The sequence below is a fragment of the Hippocampus bargibanti genome, linkage group LG08 (assembly GCF_051943395.1).
Source record: "Hippocampus bargibanti isolate YZ-2025 linkage group LG08, ASM5194339v1, whole genome shotgun sequence".
NCBI classification, from domain to species: Eukaryota; Metazoa; Chordata; class Actinopteri; order Syngnathiformes; family Syngnathidae; genus Hippocampus; species Hippocampus bargibanti.
The window spans coordinates 4,133,762-4,154,227 of NC_142741.1; the positions used below are offsets into that span (position 1 = coordinate 4,133,762).

The 20,466-nt window shown below is 48.5% G+C and overlaps 1 protein-coding gene across 1 annotated transcript in view; it reads right to left on the minus strand.

The window, feature by feature from the left end:
• ttn.1 (titin, tandem duplicate 1) overlaps positions 1 to 20,466 on the minus strand; it is a 144,833-nt gene that overhangs the window by 47,534 nt on the left and 76,833 nt on the right. The window contains exons 124-156 of the mRNA XM_089003514.1: positions 20,119 to 20,421; positions 19,766 to 20,047; positions 19,342 to 19,529; positions 18,376 to 18,487; positions 17,832 to 18,134; positions 17,437 to 17,745; positions 17,037 to 17,318; positions 16,622 to 16,921; positions 15,805 to 16,098; positions 12,754 to 15,723; positions 12,355 to 12,675; positions 11,995 to 12,279; positions 11,601 to 11,906; positions 11,325 to 11,479; positions 11,034 to 11,253; positions 10,649 to 10,924; positions 10,261 to 10,560; positions 9,806 to 10,108; positions 9,420 to 9,719; positions 7,482 to 7,769; positions 6,191 to 6,493; positions 4,808 to 5,110; positions 4,424 to 4,729; positions 3,521 to 3,808; positions 3,150 to 3,440; positions 2,786 to 3,073; positions 2,383 to 2,665; positions 2,001 to 2,308; positions 1,816 to 1,920; positions 1,457 to 1,654; positions 1,081 to 1,377; positions 404 to 994; positions 21 to 323 (exon numbers count right to left, since the gene is read on the minus strand). Coding sequence (XP_088859640.1) covers positions 21 to 323; positions 404 to 994; positions 1,081 to 1,377; positions 1,457 to 1,654; positions 1,816 to 1,920; positions 2,001 to 2,308; positions 2,383 to 2,665; positions 2,786 to 3,073; positions 3,150 to 3,440; positions 3,521 to 3,808; positions 4,424 to 4,729; positions 4,808 to 5,110; positions 6,191 to 6,493; positions 7,482 to 7,769; positions 9,420 to 9,719; positions 9,806 to 10,108; positions 10,261 to 10,560; positions 10,649 to 10,924; positions 11,034 to 11,253; positions 11,325 to 11,479; positions 11,601 to 11,906; positions 11,995 to 12,279; positions 12,355 to 12,675; positions 12,754 to 15,723; positions 15,805 to 16,098; positions 16,622 to 16,921; positions 17,037 to 17,318; positions 17,437 to 17,745; positions 17,832 to 18,134; positions 18,376 to 18,487; positions 19,342 to 19,529; positions 19,766 to 20,047; positions 20,119 to 20,421 — 11,961 coding nt within the window. The remainder of the gene's footprint in view (positions 1 to 20; positions 324 to 403; positions 995 to 1,080; positions 1,378 to 1,456; positions 1,655 to 1,815; positions 1,921 to 2,000; positions 2,309 to 2,382; positions 2,666 to 2,785; positions 3,074 to 3,149; positions 3,441 to 3,520; positions 3,809 to 4,423; positions 4,730 to 4,807; positions 5,111 to 6,190; positions 6,494 to 7,481; positions 7,770 to 9,419; positions 9,720 to 9,805; positions 10,109 to 10,260; positions 10,561 to 10,648; positions 10,925 to 11,033; positions 11,254 to 11,324; positions 11,480 to 11,600; positions 11,907 to 11,994; positions 12,280 to 12,354; positions 12,676 to 12,753; positions 15,724 to 15,804; positions 16,099 to 16,621; positions 16,922 to 17,036; positions 17,319 to 17,436; positions 17,746 to 17,831; positions 18,135 to 18,375; positions 18,488 to 19,341; positions 19,530 to 19,765; positions 20,048 to 20,118; positions 20,422 to 20,466) is intronic.

The following is a 20,466-nucleotide window of genomic DNA, read 5'->3' on the forward strand; positions in this document are numbered from 1 at the left end:
TTGCAAATGGGTTTACTCACAAGTATCGATGACTGTTGTGACCGGCATTGAGGCTTCACTCGGTTCCCCAAAGCCAGCTCTGTTCTCAGCGAGAACACGAAATTCATACTGTAAGCCTTCAGTCAGTCCAGTGACAACATAGCTGAGCTCTGAAATTGATTTCTTGGAGGCCCTGAGCCACCTCATGGCCTTCTTCTCCTTCTTCTCGAGACAATAGCCCATGATCTCACTTCCACCATCTTCAGTGGGCCTTCTCCATGTCACCCGAGCTGAGTGCCCATTAACTTTGTCAACTTCCGGTCTTGATGGTGGACCGGGAGGACCTACAACATAAAGGTAATGTGGTTACATCTTAACTAAATGCACGGAATCTGTGCTCTCAGGACGCTGAAAAGAGACCTACCAAATCTATCGACCATCTTGACAGGCTGCGAGTGAGCTGGCTCACTTCTGCCATACTGGTTCACAGCGGAGACTCTGAAGATATACTCATTGTCCTGGATGAGTTTGGTGGCCACGTAATGACAGTCGATGACCTTCTCTTCCAGAATTGTCCAGAGAAGGCGACTAGTCTCCCTTTTCTCTAGTGTGTAGTACTTGATGGGGGAGCCTCCGTCCTCTGGAGAAGCAGCCCAGGTCAGCGTAACCTTCTCAGAGGAGATGCCGCTGCATTGAATAGGACCAGGAGCCGCAGGAACATCCAGAACTTTGACCTTAACAGTTTCCTCCTTCACGCCAAAGGGATTGCTTGCTGTGATGACATAGTCCCCGGAATCATTCCTGGTGGCGTATTTTATTGACAGAGTGGAGGAGGAGGCAGTGGTCTCGACATGAACTATGTCTGAGGGCTTCAAGTACTTTCCTCCTTTTGACCAGCAGGAGGTAGGAGCAGGCTTGCCAAGAATACTTGTGGCGGTGACCACAATGGTTTCACCGGCTCGGACCGTCACGCCGGCCTCCATCACCTGAGCATCGATGGTAATGGTTGGCGAAGCTTTTGATGGAGAAAAGAAGCTGGATTAAAAAGAGCGCCACTCGGACTCCGTAAGCAAGTGCGATAAAGGAAGTAAAGAAAATCACCATATTCGTCCACGCAGATAATGGTATCTGTCTGCTGAGAGGGTGGACTAAGGGCACCGGCTGCGTTCTTTGCTCGGATTCTAAACTCATATTTGCAGCCCTCCTGGAGAGCAGTGACCGTGTACGCGGGCTCCACAACATTCACACTGTTGGCCTTCACCCAGATCTTAGAAGGAAGGTCACGTCTCTCCACGATGTAGCCAGTCAGCCTGTGGCCACCGTCAAACTGTGGCTCAGCCCACTGGAGAGTGACGGTGCTTCTGGTGACGCTAATGACCTCTGGTTTGCCTGGAGCATCTGAACAGAAATGGGACTGTTTGTCTGGCAAAACCAACATTGTCGAAGCTTCCTTGATCCTGATCTTTTTCACACTTACCAATTGGATCAAATGCAACTTGTGGATCAGTGGGAAGGCTTGGTCTTCCAATGCCAGCCAAGTTAATCGCCATGACCCTGAACTCATACTCAAGTCCTTCAGTCAGTCCAGTTACCTTGTGTTCCTTCATTCTCAAGGGAGTCGGACTTGACCTCTTCCATAACATACTATTCCTCTCCTTGAACTCCATATGATACCCTGCGCATTATTTTGGGGTGAGAGAGAGTGTGAGAATGTCCTTGTGAACGTTGGAAAGCAATAAATGCATCCCGAATATTCACATTCAAATGACATCAAGTAGCACTCAAGTCTTGTACCATAGCACAGACGCAGGCAGGCACGCATACACACAGACACACCTGTGATCGGAGACCCGCCGGTCTTCCTGGGGTCCGACCAGGCAAGATAAGCAGAGTCATGGCGCATACTCATGACCTGAGGCGAAGGAGGCGCGTCGGGAACATCTGGAAAAAATCAGAGGGTTTTGTACGCGGTGGAGGAGTGTTGCTTTGGCAAGTTGCAGGTGCAAGTTGCAGCCACTTACTAAAGGGATGTTTTGCAATCACAGGCTCCGACTTGAGCCCCTCACCGACGCCGTACTTGTTCTCAGCACAGACTCTGAAAATGTATTCTGTGCCCTCATGGAGACCAGTTACCCTCATGGTGTTCTTGTCCACCGCAGAGGAAACGGTCACCCACATGTTGGTGACGGAGTCCCTCTTCTCCAGAATGTAGTTTGTTATCTCTGAGCCACCGTCATCCTTTGGTGCCGCCCACTTCAGCGTGGCGCCATCAGCGGTCACGTCCTTGAACTTGATAGGTCCTACGGGGATGCCGGGCTTTCCCACCACCCTGAAAGAAAAATCCAGTTGTCGCAGACTCGAAAGAGCACAAGCGTGACGAGGTGTCAGAAAAACAATTGCAACCTGATGAAAATGATGGATTCTTTGCTGCCAGCACTGTTCCTCAGGGTGATGGTATATTTGGAGGCGTCGCTCCTCTGGCAATCCCTGATCAACAAAGTGGTGTTTACTGCAGAGGATTCTGCACAAACGCGTCCGGTGTCCGTCAAGTCCTCGTCCTCCCCCTTCTTCCAGGACACCTTGGGCGTGGGTTTGCCCATGATTGGAATCTTCAGACGCACGGTACTGCCCTCTTTGGCCACATAACACATGTCGGGCAGTTCCCTCAAGTCACAAGTCGGGTGAACTGTGAAAAGGAGCGAGTCAAAGCACTTGAAAGTGAAACGCTACAGATGCCGTGACCAAATAGAAGCAAAGCGTGAGTGAACGGATGACAATCAACATGATCCAGTGTGAATGTACTTACTGATCTGGTCCTTGGCAACTACTGTCAGCTCCTTGGCAGCACTCTCCCCATTGTCATTCACAGCTTTGACGCTGTATTTGTACTCTTTGCCCTCCAGGAGATCTTTGCTGCTGTACTGCATGTTCTTGGACCTCATCAGCTCCTTGAACTTGCCGTCACCATTGAGAACCTCAAGCACATAGCAGATAATCCGGCTCCCGCCGTCGGTCAGCGGTTTCTTCCAGTTGAGTGTACAAGAGTCCTTGGTGACCAGCAAGGTCTTGAAGTCCATGACGGGACCAGGCTCTTCTGCATGAGTACAAAAAGATCGGTAAGCAAACGGCAGGCAATCGAGCCGTTCAAAGTTTTTCTGGTGACAACATACCAGATGCTCTGACCGAGTCGGGGGTCTCGCAGCACTCCCCAGCGCCAAGCTGATTGACGGCCGAGACCCTGAAGCAGTACGAGCGTCCTGCACTCAGGTCGGGCACTTTTAAAGACGTCCTGGAGCAATTGTTGGAGACCATGGACCAGGCCTTCCTCTCTGTGTCACGCTTCTCCACGATGTAGTGCGTGACTTCAAAGCCCCCGTCAAGGAGAGGAGCATCCCAGTGGAGAGAAGCGCTATCCTTTGTGGTCTCTTTCACAGCCAGGTTCATTGGTGGCCCGGGAGTATCTACAAATCAAAAGTTCAGTTTTTGTTGGTTTGTTTAAGTCAACATTTGTGGAGATCAAGAAGCAGAAAATGTTTGTTACCCAGGATCTTGACGACGATGGTGTACATCTTCATGCCGGCCGGGCTTTCCAGACTGAGAATGTATTTGCCCGCATCGTACCTGTTGACATTCTCCACCGTCACAGCCGTGTCGCTTTTGGAGGATTTAATGAGGATGCCTTGGCGGTCTTTGATGTTGCTGTTCATCTTGGCCCAAATGACCTTGGGCGCCGGGTGACCCTTGATTGTAGCGTGAAGTTTCATGGTGGAGCCAGCACGCAGCTCCAAGCCTTCCTTCAACTGAGCACTCAGCTCTGCCTCCGGGGGAACTGCCAGTTCAGCAAATCAAAACCAAGCACTTAAATTCAGCTTGTGTTGTCCCCTTGAAAAATTACTGTTCCTGCATGATTGCATTTTTTAGGTAGCTCATAGATAACTAATAGATAGATAAATAGCTAATTAGATAGCGAATAGATAGCCATCATCTGTGATGATGGCGTAAAGGTCTCACTCGCTCTCCCTTGGCACAATGAAGCCAAGAAAAACAGCAAGCAGAATATTTGCTATCTATTGGCTGTCTGGCTAGCTAGCTATGCAGTTGGCTATCTATTAGCTATGTGGCTATCTAGCTAACTCTCTAGCTATCTATGTTATCACATATATATCACAATATACCACATATCACATATATATCACAATATAGCTATCTATTAACTATCTGTTAGCTAGCTAGCTAGCTTTCTATCTATTTGAGTTACTTCTGGGATGAGTGAACGCTGGCGCATGTGGCTGCCGCTGCTCACCCGGATAAAAACTGATCCTGTGACTGTAAAGTGACCTTGAGAGTTTTAACAGGCGCTTATAAATGACATTTATTATTATTACTATCCTTCATGCCACTTAGTCTTGCACAGGGCAGGGCGGCTTGTAGAAAAGCAACCTACCGATGATGTCCTTTGCCACGTGCTTGCCGGGGACTTCAACTGGATCACCGAAGCCGACCTTGTTGACAGCGGTGATGCGACACTGGTACTCGGCCTTGTCAATGAGGTTTTGGATGGTGTAGCTGGTGTCCTGCAAGTTCCTGGGAACGTTACATCGAATCCAATCCGCCGTGTCGGTCCTCCTGCACTCCACCAGGTATCCCAAGATGGGGCTACCGCCACTTTTGGCTGGAGCGCTCCAGCTGAGACTTAGGGTGCCCGAAGTGCTGTCGATCACACGTGGGTTCAGCACTGGGCCGGGAGGCGCTATGGAAGTGCATTTTATGGCGTGTTAGAAACAAGTCGAAATCAAGGCAATCAAGCTTGAGTGGTGGTGAGACTCACTGATGGGATTTTGCGCTGTGGTGGCGTCTGAAGGCTCGCTGGCTTTTCCAACTCCTGCCACATTAACAGCAAGGACTCGAAATTGATATTCTACACCCTCGCTGAGGCCGGTGGCCTGAAAGCTTCGCTCCAAAATGGGCTTCCGGTTCATCTTGGTCCAGTTCATCTCTTTACTTTCTTTTCTCTCAAGCATGTAGCCCAGAATGCTGGACTTTCCGTCATCGGTGGGCTCCTTCCAACTCACCGTCATGGCATCCTTGGTGACATTGGTCATCACCGGGGCCTCGGGTGGTCCCGGGACGGCTGGTCGATACAATCAGATATTAAAATAAAATTGATGGAACTACGTCTGTGTAAGCTCTCAGTCGTACAGGAGTGGTCCATCGATGAGAAGGTTTCTTCAGCCGTCATCTGGACTTCTTTAAGGTGTCGGACGTTTTGTTTGTTATCTAAGAGGCTTCGTCAGCTAACTAAAATTTGCTGGTAGTTTTGGCCCTATATACAGGTAAATCCGACTTACGACCGAGGTCCGTTCCGACCAAACGGTCGTAAGTCGAACTACATTCAAAATGTTGAATAGAGACTCAGAGGCTAAATGACTCGCAAACTCCCCCCTCTGGTGCCATCACACGGTCGATTGCTGTGCGAGAGTAAGATGCTGGCTGGCTGGCCAAAATTGTCGTACGTGTTGCCGGCCTGCTAGCGCGATGCTGGGCCAAGCGTCGACTTAAAATTTTTAAATAGGGTGTGGAGGTCGTGGTCGTAAGTACGGGTGGTCGTAAGTACGGGTGGTCGTAAGTACGGGTGGTCGTAAGTCAAGCCGGTCGTAAGTCGGATGTTACCTGTAAATATATCCCTACTGTCAAGACATGGCGGTGCCAGACTCTGCTATGATAGGTCCCTGCTCTCAGGTTGGGGGGAGCAGAGGACTAATCCCTGAGGCTACACTGATTACTTCTATTGTCCTTACTGATTAGTTCTATTGAAAGGGGAGTAAAATAAGCTATTTTCATCAAACAGTAAAACCCTTCACTAAATCTCCATGGTGGGGTGAGGTTTAATTTCGATCGTTCTTACAAAAGATTTCTTAGGCAATATAGACTTAGTAATGCTGATGAGGTGATACCAGAGCAAATGGGGCAATCAGGCGTCGTAGACCCCATAATCAGGCAGGACAATAGAAGTAATCAGTCAAGATAATAGAAGTAATCAGTATAGCAGTAGGGATATATATAGGGCCAAAACTACCATCAAATTTTAGTTCGCCTCTTGGATAAGAAGTGAAACGTCCGACACCTTCAAAGAAGTCCTGATGACGGCTGAAGAGACTTTTTCATTGATGGAACTAAAAAATTCCTCTTCGATATTGCAATCCGAACTCACTGAATGGATTCTTGGCAACGACCGGGGCAGTAATGAGACCGTCTCCGACTCCCCACGAGTTCTCAGCACGGATTCGGAACTGGTATTCATGACCCTCGATCAGCTTCTCGACCTTTTGTTCAAACTGGTCACTCTTGATCTTTGAGGAGACCTGAGCCCAGGTGGCCCGGCTGGTCTCACGCTTGTCCAAAATATAGTTGGTGACTGGGGCTCCGCCGTCCAACAGTGGCGGCTTCCAAGACAATGTCATGTGATTGGCAAAAACTTGGACGTACTCGTAAGCGGCGGGCGGACCGGGCACATCTGCGCAAGAGATAAATTCCAAACGCGTCACGACAATTCAGTCACCAGAACCAAGACAACAGTACAATGATACCTTGACTTACAAACTAAATTGGTTCCCAAGTGTGTGAAACGCGAAAATGAATTTCCCAAAGGAAACCATTAAAATGAGAATAATCCGTTCCCAGGTCCCCATAAAGCATAATTTTCTACGTTGTAATTTTCTAAGCCTTAAAACTACACAAAATATACTTTATTTTATGTATAATAGAGTGCTATGGTATTATAATTAAAGAAATAAACTGTACTGTATAATAGTCGTTTTATTGACCATTGTGATGGTCATAGATGGCTTGATGGAATGGAGTGGTAGGTTTCATCGGCATTAAACATTTGATGAGGAACATAGCCTTCTTCTTTCACCATCTTGAGGAATGATCCCTTGTAGGTGCTTTCTCTGCGTTAATTTTATCTTGTTCCTCATCAATTGTGTTCTGTTTAGCTGGGTTGATAGCTTTTTGCATCAATGGCTTGTGCAGGTTATTTGCGGTCTACACTCTGCCTTTGAACAATCGAAGTTGAAGTTGAAGTCACTGTTTTCTATCCATTTTCTCACTCTCTCTCTAAACCACCTCCCCTCACTGCTGCGTTCTTGACCAATCATGTGGCTTTAACCAAAGACTGGGGGCGGGGAATAGAGGATAAAAAACAAGGCTGCCGGCATTTTCTTTTATGGAGAACGGCGTCACTCTCTGTCTGTAACTCCCCCTCACTGCTGCGTTCTTGACCAATTACGTGCGGCTTTAAGACTCGGGGCGGGGAATAGAGAAAAAAAAAAGTCCGCTCCCATTTCCTTCCTCATTGTGTCGCTCCGTGTGTATCCTGAAAAATAGTTTGTATGCCAAAGTTCCATTTTCATAAATTTAACGTTCGTAAACCGAAAAGTTCATAAGCCAAGGGGTTCGTAAACCGAGGTATCACTGTAAGAGGGGGCCCCAAAAGTATTCACCCAAAACAGTCACGTGGATTTCAGCGGACTTGGAGCCACTGGCGTTTTCTGCAACGAGGGTATAGATCCCAGTGTGCTCCTTGGTGACTGAGAGCATCTCCACCTGGAAGTGGTTTCTCTGCTGGGTGATGAGCACCACTTCATTTGACTTCAGAGTGTCATCGCCTCGCTTCCATGTGACCTTCGGCATTGGTTTACCAAAAACCTCTGCCTCCAGGAGAACTGCACTTCCCGCCTTCACCTTCAAACCCTTCTGCATCCTGGCGTTCAGTTCTACTCTTGGAGGCACTGCAGTCAACAAGAAATTTCACCACCCTTTGTTATTCTTCAAAAATCAAACAACCAAGCAAAAACGGACAATCATTGTTTTTCAGCTACTTGTTCACTTGAAAACTTGGCTTGTAGCCCACTGATGGAGAATAAGAAGTTACCATATTTAAAAGTTTCATGCTTTTACAGTAAAGTCTCGTTATATTGATATTCAAGGGAGTCCGAAAAAATATCGATATAACCGGGACTATCGATATATCCGACCCTGTTTGCATGTAATTTTCTCCGTGCGTGCATAGAAATAGTATCGATATAACCGGGACTATCGATATATCCGATATCGATATAACGAGACTTTACTGTATATGCTTCGTCAACATGTGTGCCTCGAATACACAATTGAAGCACAGACAACAGACACATCTTGTTAAACTGTCATGTACGAGATCTGGCCTTGGACAGAATTTAGGACTTGGGAAACTCCTTTGTAACATGGGTAATTTAGGACTTGAAACTCCTTCACAGGAAGAGCTCATTAGCCAGGTTACAAATTTATCAGTTCATGGAAGACAATGTTTTATTACTTACAGCTGTTCGTGCTTAGACCTCAAGTGGTGTGGTATTCTCATCAACAAAACTGTTTCACTAATGTATCACTTTAATTGGCATACACTCAATAAATAGCTTGGCAGAGGGCTGCAGAATTCAGGCGTCTGCCTCTCCTGCCGGCAATGGAGACAATCTTTCTGGGTTCGAGTCTTTGTCCACAGTGTCCTATTGAACATCTCTGACACCCATGTGTGCATCTTTTGATCAGGATCTCTCTGATCCACTGGTGGAAGGAGACTTGGATTCTTTCCTCTTTCATCTCAAACTGCTTGAAATTGTATTTTATTTATTATTGTATCTGCTTGTCTGTGACTGTAAAGTGTCCTTGAGAGCACTTTATTTGCTAGCTATTTGCTATCTATTAGCTTTGTAGCTGGCTCGCTAGCTATCTAGCGAGCTATCTATTAGATATCTGGCTGGTTAGCAAGCTAACTATTAGCTGGCTAGTAGGTGGGCCAATCCTAACGTGACATCACCAATTGGGGGCGGGACTTTCTGAATCTCCAGTTTTCAGCTCATTCGTGGCAGTTTTGGGCAACTTGAAGTCATTTTTATTGGTGTTTTGCCTTTGACTAAAAATGTCAGCCTGTGTTTTGGGTATTTTAGATGCTATAAAACGTTTTTCTGATGTCAGCGAAGAAACAAAAAAAACTGTCGGTTGTCCTTTAAGCAACAAAGCATATGAGGGAAAAGTCATTCCGAGTGAAGGACTGCCCGTGTGTTATGTGTTGTGTTAATTGTGAGCCGTTTTGTTAGGCGCGATGTTGTGAAGGAGCTCTACAAACCAGGATGGATTGTCTTGTTTTGTATCATCGAGCCTTTTCCGTTACCGGTTCCTCTCTATGGAATGAGCTGCCACCGAAGCCCCCTCGCTGGCCATCTTTAAAGCCCGCCTCAAAACTCAGTTGTACTCTTTTGCATGATTCAGACTTGATCTTAGTTTTACTCCCTGGTGCTTTCTACTCTCTTTGGGACTGTTTTATTGTATATGATTCTTGTCCATGGACAGCACTTCGCATGCAGCTTTGTCCGTTTGAAAGACAGTTGTGTCCCTCTCACCATTCTCTGCACAGACCAGGATTGGGTCTGTGGGCTCGGAGGGTTTGCTGATGTTGACGGCTGTTTTGGCAATGACTCTGAACACATATCGCAGGTCTTGTTCCAAGCCAGTCACGGTGTATTCCTCCTTGGGGACATTCTGGCAAACGGTGTTGCAACGCAACCACGTGTCTCCGGGCACTGACATGGACTCCACGTAGTAACCGATAATCTTGCTGCCACCATCGTTCTTAGGCCGGCCCCAAACAAGAGTTACTGAGTTCTTGTTCATGTCCAGGACCTCTGGTTTGCCAGGGGTATCTGCAACACAACGACTGAGATGAGAAAGTGTCGCAGAAATGAACGGCTTGAAAATTTGATTCCATGGGGGTTGATTGGGAACCCACCAATGGGCGTTCTCGCCGTGACAAAATCAGTTTTCTTGCTTGGCTTGCCCTGGCCTGCACGGTTGATGGCCGACACCCGAAAGGTGTACTCCAGACCCTCAATCAGGCCGGCGCAGGGGTACTCGGTGGTGCGTACGACGGTGTCGTTGGCCTTGACCCAGAGGAGGCTGTTTCTTTCTTTACGCTCAATGTAGTAACCCGTGATGGGGCTGCCACCATCGCTTTCTGGTGCATCCCAGGCCACAAACATGCAGTCCTTGTTGGTCTTGTTGATGTGACAGTTAAGAGGTTCACCGGGAACATCTGGCGTTGAAGAAAACAAGCAAACTGAACATTTTCTCTGTCAACTGGAAGACCTTCACATGTCTCGGCCATGATTTTCACAAGCTGGACTACACAATCCTCGAAATGGTTGAGATGAAATGCTCCTTGATCCATGGATGATTGAAACCTACCAAAGGGGAACTTGGCAATCATCCTATCAGACTGGATGGGGTCCGACACTCCGTAGCGGTTCTCCGCACGGATGCGGAAGACATACTCTTTCCCGGGAATGAGTTTGCCCAGCCTGCAGCTCGTCTTCTGGCAGGAGGACACGGCGTTCACCCAGTCACCTCGACTGACATCGCATTTTTCCACCACGTAATTAGTGATTTTGCTGCCTCCGTCCTCAAGTGGTTGCGTCCAGGACAAGGAGCAGGCGTCAGAGTCAATGTCACTGATCTCAACAGGCCCCCCAGGGGGTCCAGGAATATCTACATAATGCATAGATAAACTCTGTCAAGCCAGGCAGGAAGTGATTTACTGAGCACCCAGACAAAGGAATGAAGCAGGGACACTGACCTCTGATGACGATCTTGAGGCCCTGGACCACCTTTGCAGAGCTGTTTTCGGCTACAAGGCTGTAGTCTCCACTGTCTGTTCTTGAGACATCCTTGATGATCAGCACACACAAGTTGCCAGAATGGTGCATGGCCAGACGGCTGGAAGAGACCAGCGGTACGTCGCCACCAATCCACTTGCAGGTTGGTGAGGGTTTTCCAGAAATTACAGCCTCAACCCTTAGTTTGGCCCCGGCTCTTTCACTGACCATGTCTGGCATGATGATCTTTGGCTCCACTAGCGGAAGCAAAGAGGGGACAAAAAAATAGAACTGAGTATTTTTCAGATGAGGTGGGAATATTTTAACAGAGCTCATTTTCTATAACCGTCTGAGGTGGGAACTTACACGCCTGCTCTTTAATCTCAACTGGTTCCCTGGTCTCCATGAACAAGCTCAAGCCCATGATGTTCTTGGCAGCCACTCTGAACTTGTATCTCTTGCCCTCTTTGAGGCCACTGATGCTGAGGCTCAATCCCTTCACAGTGGTGTAGGCATTCCACAGCTCCTTCTCGGGCTCCTCTGGCTCCGGTGAGATCTTTGAGGCAGATTTTTCTTCTTCTGCCATCTGCATTTGAGGTAAACAGTATGAATACCTGGCTACACTTTGGCATACAAGTTACAAACTTCTTCTGCTACCTCTGGGGCTTGTGGAGGAGGTTTGACCTCGATGTACTCAATCACGTAACCGTCAATCTTTGCCCCACCATCCCTCACCGGCTTCACCCAGCCAATCGCCGCACTGTTCTTTGTGATCTCTAAAATTTCAATCTTCTCACAAGGATCAGGTTTACCTGAAGAAAACAAAATAATCGGTCGCTCTAATATGACGAATGAAGATGGAACAAGGAACTAAACGTCATTGCAGTGTCTCGGTGCTCATTTGTCATTGTGTGACCAAGAAGTCATACTTACTGATGGGATCAGATGCCAGGTAGGAAGTGGGTGACACCCGAGGAACTCCTGAACCGTACTCATTGACAGCCGTCACTCTGAAGTAGTACTCTGTGCCTGGCACGAGGCCGCTGACCTTGAAGGGAATCTTTTCTATCTCAACTTCGGCCTTGACTGTCGCCCACGTCTTCCGATCAATTTCCCGCTTGTCAATGATATAGTGAGTGATCTCACTGCCACCATCGATCTCAGGAGGGCTCCAAGACAGCCGAACAGAAGTCTGTCTGATGTCACAGGCTTCGAGATTCATCACAGGTCCTGGGGTGTCTTTCGGGTCGCGGGAAACCAATGCAAGTGTGTTTTAAAATCTACCAAAACAACCACAGAGCTGTGAGGGAAAGAAGTGAGAACTTACCAAGGACCTTAACGTTGACAAACACAGCCTTTTCTCCAGCAGGACTTTGCACCGTCAAACAGTATTTGCCAGAGTCATTGCGCGTGCTATCGGGAATGACCAAGAAGGTCATGGTGTCGATGATGTCAACGTGACCCTTTCTGACGACATTATCGATGCCCATTCTCCTCCAAATAACTGAGGGAGGGGGTCTACCTCTGATGGTAGCGCACAGTCTGATGGGACAGCCAGCTCTGACTGTAAGACCCTGTCTTAAATTGGCATCCAAGTCAATCTCTGGTGCCTCTGCAAAAATCAAAAGACGTATTTGGAGGATACAGTCAGCCAAGTCAGTGAGTGAGTAACCAAATCAATCCTCACCAAGTATTTCCTTCGGATTCACAGATGTTTGTAGGTCACAGGGCAGGCTCATGCCCACCTGGTTCTGAGCCGACACTCTGAAGTCATAAAGAAGCTTCTCATCCAGACTGGTGACGGTGAACTCACAGAAGACGAGCTGAGCGGCTACATTGCAGCGTTTCCAACTGTCGTCTCCCTTCTTGCCAATTCCCTTCACCCTCATCTCAACAACGTAGCCAATGATGGGTGCTCCGCCATCAGATATGGGCTTAGTCCACCCTAGAGTTACAGTGCACTTGGTGCTGTCCAGGACCTTCATGTTGGTGGGTGGTGCAGGAGGCTCTGGAACAAAACACACCAGCTGGATTCACGCGGAACTAATGTGAACAGGTAGCTACAAGAAAACTAGCGGAGACATACCAAGTGCGTCCTTTGCCGTAACAGCGTGCGAAGGTTTGCTTCCACTGCCGACGCCAATTTCATTGACAGCTTTTACTCGGTATTGGTATTCATGCAGCGGCAGTAGTCCCGTTACGGTGAAGCGAGTTGTTGGCATTGGCTCCTTGTTGATGGTGGACCACCTTACGGCGTGCTCCTCCTTCTTTTCCAACAGGTAACCAGTGACTGGCTTTCCACCATCTGTGGCAGGCTCCGCCCACTGCACTGTCATTTCCTCTTTGGAAACTCCGGTGACCTCTGGTGCTTCGGGTGCTCCAGGGACACTAAACTTGGTGCCAGCTACAATGGACTCGCTCTCCACCGCAGGGCCAGGACCCATTTTATTCTCCGCACGAACTCTAAAGATGTATTCGTTTCCCTCAATGAGACGAGTCACCTTAGCCTTGTTGGTAATGACGGCATTTGAATGGACGGACCAGACGCCCCTCTTGGTGTCACATTTTTCAATAATGTAGTTGTAGATCTCGCAACCTCCATCATCCTCCGGAACATTCCATGCTAGGTGGCACCTGTCAATCGTAACACCTGACACCTTGAGATCACTCACCGGGCCGGGTCTGTCCAACACATTGACTTTGGCGTGTGCGGCACATGTTCCCGCAGCGTTGGCGGCACTGACGACATATTTGCCACTGTCCGCACGGCGGGCTGAAGTCAGAAGCAGCTTAGAGAAGTCCACGCCAGTTTCGATCTGAAGCCTGGGTGTCTTTTTAATCTCCTCTGTGCCATCATCCTTGGTCCATTTGACATCAGGCTGGGGTTTTCCCTTGATCATTGCCTCAATTGGAATTGAGTCTCCTGCCCTCACCACAAGGGTTCCATCAAGATTGATCTTGATCTCCGGTTCCACGAGTTGCTCCTTGACTACAACTTCAGCTGTTGTCACCCATTTGCTTTCACCACCGTCATTTTTGGTCTGAACTCTAAACTGGTAGACCTGGTTTTCAATACACCTGTCGGCCATAAAGTGAGTCTCCTTGATCGCACCCTTATGAAGCCTCTCCCACTCTTCAGCCGCCTTTGGTTTCTTCTCTACATGGTAACCCAGATTACTACTGCCTCCATCGTAGTCGGGTTTCTTCCATTTGAGGAAGCAGAAGGTCTTGCCAATCTCGGCAATGTGGAAGTCAATCGGTTCGCCGGGTTTCTCGATGGGATCGACCGCCAGCACAGTTGCCTTCGTCTCTGTGGGAGGTCCAACGCCGATCTTGTTTTCAGCACTAACGCGAAAAAAGTACTCACAACCCTGGAGCAGTGGGGCCTTCATCAGTCGCTTTGTACAGTCATTGGAAACTATCGTCCATCCTCTCTGGCTTGGTTGACGACACTCAACAATATACTGGGTGATCTCGGTGCCTCCATTGTCCTCAGGATTCTCCCAAGACACCATGCAAGAATTCTTGGTCACATAAGCTACCTTGATATTCTGGCAAGCTCCGGGCGTGTCCAGGACATTGACGAGAATAGTGGCTTGAGCCTGTCCACTGCTGTTCTTGGCAACGATGGAATATTTGCCATAGTCGGACCTGAGAGAATCATTGATGACCAATTCGCACAGAGGATAGTGGTTGTTCAGAACAGTGCGCTTGTCTCGAGATAAGGCTCTGGCATCCTTGGTCCAAGTGATCTCTGGGTCAGGTCTGCCCTTAACTCTGGTGATCAGGCTGAAGGTCTGGCCTGCCCTTACGATCAGAGAGTCACGGCACGATACATCAACAACCACCTCAGGGGGGACGAGAATGTCCTTTGCCAAGATGGTCTCACTCAACTCCCGGGGTTCACTCTCTCCGATCTTGTTTGTGGCTCTTATGCGGACCCTGTATTCCATACCTTCAATGAGACCTTGTACTCTGTAAGCACACAGCTTTACAAGTTCCTTGTTGATCCTGTCCCACTGCGCAGATCCCGTCTTTTGAATTTCAATCACATAGCCTAGGATAGGACTGCCACCATCTCGCGTGGGTTTAGTCCAGCAGATATCTGCATAGGACTTGCTCCAGTCCTTTAGTTTAGGATTGACAGGAGGACCCGGCTTGGTGATAGGCCGGGTGGCCTTGACGGGATCGGAGGTGAGAGACGGCTCGCTGACACCAGCAATGTTCTCGGCAAACACTCTGAACTCATAGCTGTTACCTTCAAACAGCCCCGAAACTCTGTATCTAAGATCCAACACAGGAGTTTTGTTGACACGAATCCACTTGCCTGTCATCTCTCGCCGTTCAATCACATAGCCATTGATTGGACTCCCTCCGTCATGCTCAGGCAGGGACCATTCCAATGTCACTGCATTCTCTGTAATATCAGAAGAAATGGGAAGGCCTGGTGGACCGGGAGGGTTGAACATGTGCTTGGCAATGGTTGGGGAACTCTCCAGCCCGGCACCAATTCCAATCTTGTTCTCTGCGCGGATACGAACGACGTACTCTCGACCCTTCTCCAGGCGTGATACCTTGGCTTTGGTGCCGAGACCGCCGGAGCTCACAACTGACCACGGTTCCCATGATTTCTTCACATCCTTCTTCTCAACCACATAGTTGGTGATGGGCGTACCGCCATCGTCCTTGGGTGACCTCCATTGTATCATCATATGATCAGGGGTGACTTCCAAAATGTTGATAGGTCCAACGGGTGCTCCCGGAAGATCAAGCACAGTCACGTGCAAAGCCACGGTTTTGCTGCCTGCGGGGTTGGACACGGTGAGGATGTACTCTCCGGTGTCTTCTCTCTTGCATTCTGGGATGGTGAGCGTGGTGGAGGCTCCAGTCGATTGGATGTTATAGTGACCTTCCGATACAATTTCCTTGCCATCCGTCAACCACTTGGAAGTCGGGATGGGGATCCCTCTCATCTTGGCAGGCAATGCAATGGTGCTGCCTGCCCTAACAGTGATACCCTCAATTAGCTTCACGTCAACTTCAATTGTGGGTGGTACTGAAAGACAAACAAAACAAAAGACCCGCGTGAGGCTTTTCAATGAAACTGGACTGTTGTCCCCAAATCATGACGTCTTACAAGTTTTTTCCTGACAGCTGACAGGAACGCTGGTGTCAGGACGACTGACACCAATAGCATTCTCAGCCATTGCCCGAAAGCGGTAGGTATTGCCTTCCTCCAGACCGGTGACGTGCACACGATTACCGCTGACAGTCTTGTAGGGGACCCAGTCCACCTGGTTCTCTTTCTGGTACTGAATGATGAAGCCTGTGATTTCACTCCCGCCGGTGCGATCGGGCCGCTCCCACTCTAACCACACTTCTGTCTTGTCTGCATCGGTATGGTGCAGGTTCTTTGGGGGACCCGGTGGATCTAAAAGGAAAGGACAGATTGTTGATTTTAGATTGCTGGTCTTTTTGTTAGGAACCGTATGCACGATGCAGTGATACCTTGACTTAGCGCCAGCCGCGATCTAGCACGATGGATTTCACCTATCAAGCCATCTCTGTGTCAAATGTTTGGCTTTGTAATGCAAGTTAAAATTTGAGTTATGCATGAGTTTGCGATTTGTGAAGTGAAACAAAAACTGGGAGAGCCACAGTCTCTGAGATACTTTCAGGAATCGATTGAAAGAGACAAAAAGCAAACACGCATAAGGCAGTGCACAGCTTCTGCCTAGACCATCTTACAAGGACTGCCTGGGTAATCCGACTGCGGCTCAACCGGTGCCCTCTGCAGCCATGCATCTAACACGTGGTTTCGAAAGCAATTTACAGCCAACATATTTGATCATTTCGGGATATTTGTTTTGATTGGGTAAATCATTTCGAGTTATTTGATAAATACACAAGCATATCCTCGTTCCAAATCAGTTGACTCGCGGCATGGTACTCACACAGAGGATCAAGAGCCTTGATGGGAGTCTTTGTGACGACATAATCACTCCTGCCAAATTGGTTTTCTGCTGCCACTCTGAACAGGTACTGGATTCCTTCCATCAGGTACATGGCCATCAAACTGCGTTTTTTATGGACTGCAGAGACCGGGACCCACTGCTCGGCAGCCACGTCCTTCTTCTCCACTATGTAATGGGAGATCACGGTGCCACCGTTGTCCTCTGGAGCTTTCCACGTCAAGTAGGCAGACTCGCTGGTCACCTCGGAGACCAACAAGTCTCTTGGAGGCGTTGGTTTGTCTGGAGTGGGACAACAACAAAGGAATCCAACTTGAACTCATCAGGCGTTGCTTAAACCGAGGGTGAAGGAACGAAAATAGCCTCTCAATCACAAAGATCGACTTTCTTGACTCACTCAGAACCAGAACGGCGACTGTGGCCGTTTTCTTTCCTGCAGCGTTTTCCGCCGTGAGAGTGTAGTGTCCGGAGTCGGGGCGGACACATTTCGGAATGAAGATCTTGCTGCCGGCGGATGTGACAGCAACAGTGACGTGGGCTGGTAATGTCTCATTGTTTTTCTTCCAGCTGACATCGGGTGTGGGCACACCCTTGATCGTGGCACTCAAGGTGATGTCCGTGCCCAGCATGGCCAGGTGGTCGCGTGCCATGTTCGCATCCAGCAGTAGCTCTGGTGGCTCTGCGGAGGGAAGGAGCTTGGAATTGAGACTCTTGGTTCCCAGGATGTATGTGGCATAGAAAAGGCAGAGACAGCAAGACAGACACGTCAACGTAGATGGAAAGCAATAAAGTCCTACCCAGTCTGTCATGGACCTTCACAGTTTCTTTGACATAGGCCGGGTCCGATTTTCCGGCGGCATTAACGGTGTAGATCCTGAAGGCGTATTCATGTCCATCGCTCAGGCCCGTCACGACGTAGTGCAGGTCGGGGCACTGCTCGGGACGCTCGTTAGCTTGGATCCAATCGATTGAACCCGGCTTCTGGTACTCGACAAGATAACCAAATATCCGTCCTTTTCCGTCATGACGGGGCATCTTCCACTTCAGACTGACAGAGTCTTTGGTCTTGTCGTATACCTCGGGGGTCACGGGAGGACTCGGCCGCACTGTGGAGAACGGACCACAGGTGTGATTGCGTGATATACCTTTTGCGTCACAATGTGGTCCGCGCTCTTTCGTCACACAAACTAACCAATGGGATCTTTGGCAAGAATGGGTTTTGATGGTTCACTCGGGTCTCCGGTTCCAAGCTCGTTTTCAGCCATCACACGGAACTCGTACTCAGAGCCCTCGACCAGGTCCTGGACTCTATACTGTGTGGCGGGGTACAAGGTTTCTCTCGTTACCCTTGACCACCTCTTGCCATCGGGCTCTTTCTTCTCCAGTATGTAGTTGGTGATGGGCTTTCCTCCATCGCGGGGCCGGTTCCATAGCACCAGCGCATTGGTCGCATACACCTCTCGGACAGTTGGCATCTCAGGGGCCTCTGGAACTCCTGCAGAAACAAAAAAAAAGAACAAAAAAACGCAGACCAAAATGTGTTTTATGTTTGTCATTCATTTGAAGTGATTGGCCACTAATGATAATAATAATAATAATACATTTCATTTATAAACGCCTTTCAGAAACTCCCAAGGACACTTTACAGTCACATTTTTTTTTTTCTGTGGGTGAGCACTAATGGTTGCATCAAGCGATTTGCAATTTGGGAAGGTCAGCTTGGGTTGCAAACTCACTGAAGAGATCTTTTGCTCTCATCTCCTCAGACTCCAGAGGGTCACTGATACCGTACATGTTCTCGGCAGAGATCCTCATGATGTACTCCCTGCCCTCTGTCAGTTTGGGTACCTGAAAAAGAAAAAAAAAAATTAGTCTCGCGTTCACATACTGACAAATTTAAAGCCTAGGTGTCATCCTTGACAGCACACTCTTTCCACTCCCATATAAATAAATGAACCCGATGTGCGTACTTCCACCTTTGCAATATCAATGGTCTTGGCCCGTCTCTCACCCCTCACACCACTGCTATCCTTGTTCATAGTCTTGTCACCCCCCGGATTGACTATTGCTATTCACTTCTCCTTGGTGTCCCTCAGAAACTCTCCACAAACTTTAACTAGTCCAGAATTAAGAAGAACAGCCCAGATCATCACCAGATCATCATCCTTTCACCACATCCTCCAAGAGCTCTGCTGGCTCCCGGTCAAATATAGAATGAACTTTCAAATTCTTCTTTCTACATTTTGCGCTATCCATAACGTTGCCCACCCCATACCTATCTGACCTTCGTCAAATTTCTATTCCCTGTGGTTCCCTCAGATCCTCTTCCTCCCTCCACCTCTGTGTGCCCCCCTGCCTGTCTCAGCACGATGGGGGACAGAACTTTCAGCTGCTCTTCCTGCAAACTCTGGAACTTACTTGCTCCCAACATTGGTAACATGGATTCTCTTCCTACCTTCAAATCCCATCTCAAAAGCCACCGATTTAAAATGGCATTTTCTGTGCAGCTCTTTCTCTTGTTTCTATTTATAATTCTATTTCATTTATTGTATTCTATTCATGATTGAATTTTATTTATTATTGTATCTATGCTTGTCTGTGACTGTAAAGTATTCTTGAGAGCTTTGAAAGACGCTTGAAATCAAATGTATTATTATTATTATATTATATTTTAAATATTTGCCAAACGGGGGTGCGCTAACCTTGCATGTGGTCTTGGTATTTGCTGAAGTGACAGTGGTCCACATCTCTCTGTTTGCGTCCCTTTTCTCAATGATGTAGTTGGAAATGTCAACGCCGCCACTGTCCAAAGGAGGTTTCCAGGAGATCACCATGTATTCACGGTGCACCTCCTCAAAGACAACGGGACCCACTGGAGGAGAAGGACGGTCTGCGAGGACAACAGAAACTTGATGAGTGCTCCTTCCTGACACTGTAAATGTCCTCATTGTGGGACTATTCGAGACTTTTAGATTCTGATTAAGGATGAATGATTTCCCATGTGATTAAGTGACCTTGTTCACCCACCCGCACTTCCCGTTGTATAGCCGCCTCGGCCTTTGACAATCCGAGACAGCCAAATGGCAGGTGGAAAGACAAAGGTCAAGCTGAGTTTGCAGTTCGTACCGACAACTGTAACGTTGCAGACGCCCTTCCTGGAGCCAGTGCTATTCTCCACTGCCACCACGTATCGGCCGCTGTGGCAGCGCTGTGCCTTCATCACACCCAGTGACATGGTAGTCAGCGTATTCTTGAACATGACGTGCTTGTCAGCCTTCAGCTCCTCATCATCTCGGTACCACATGATGGATGGAGAAGGCTTGCCGGTGTAGCGACCCTGCAGTTGGAAGCTCTCGCCGACGCGGACGATGAGCCTATCACGGAAGTCCAGCTCGATCGTCGGCGGTTCTGGACCATGTAAAGCAAAGGTGGTCAAGCTCGTTTGCGCAACGAGATCAGTTTGATGGTCTTCCGCTTACCGAGCTCATCCTTGCAGGTGACTGGTTTGGAGCAGAATGATGGTTTACCCTGACCCACCTCATTGACGGCGCTGACTCGGAACTCGTAGGTGTCGCCCTCTTTCAGTCCGTCAAAGGTGTACTTCCTCTCCATGAGCTTTTCCTTGGTCAATCGAGTGAACTTATCTTTGCCGATCATACGAGCCTCCAGGACGTACATCACGATCTCCGAGCCGCCGTCAAATTTGGGCGCTTTCCATGTCACCTTGATCAAATCTTTGGTGACCTTGGTCACCTCCAGCTCCTCAGGTCGGTCCGGCACACCTACATTTGCAGAGACGTGCCACTTAGGATTCAGAGGAGGGCTTC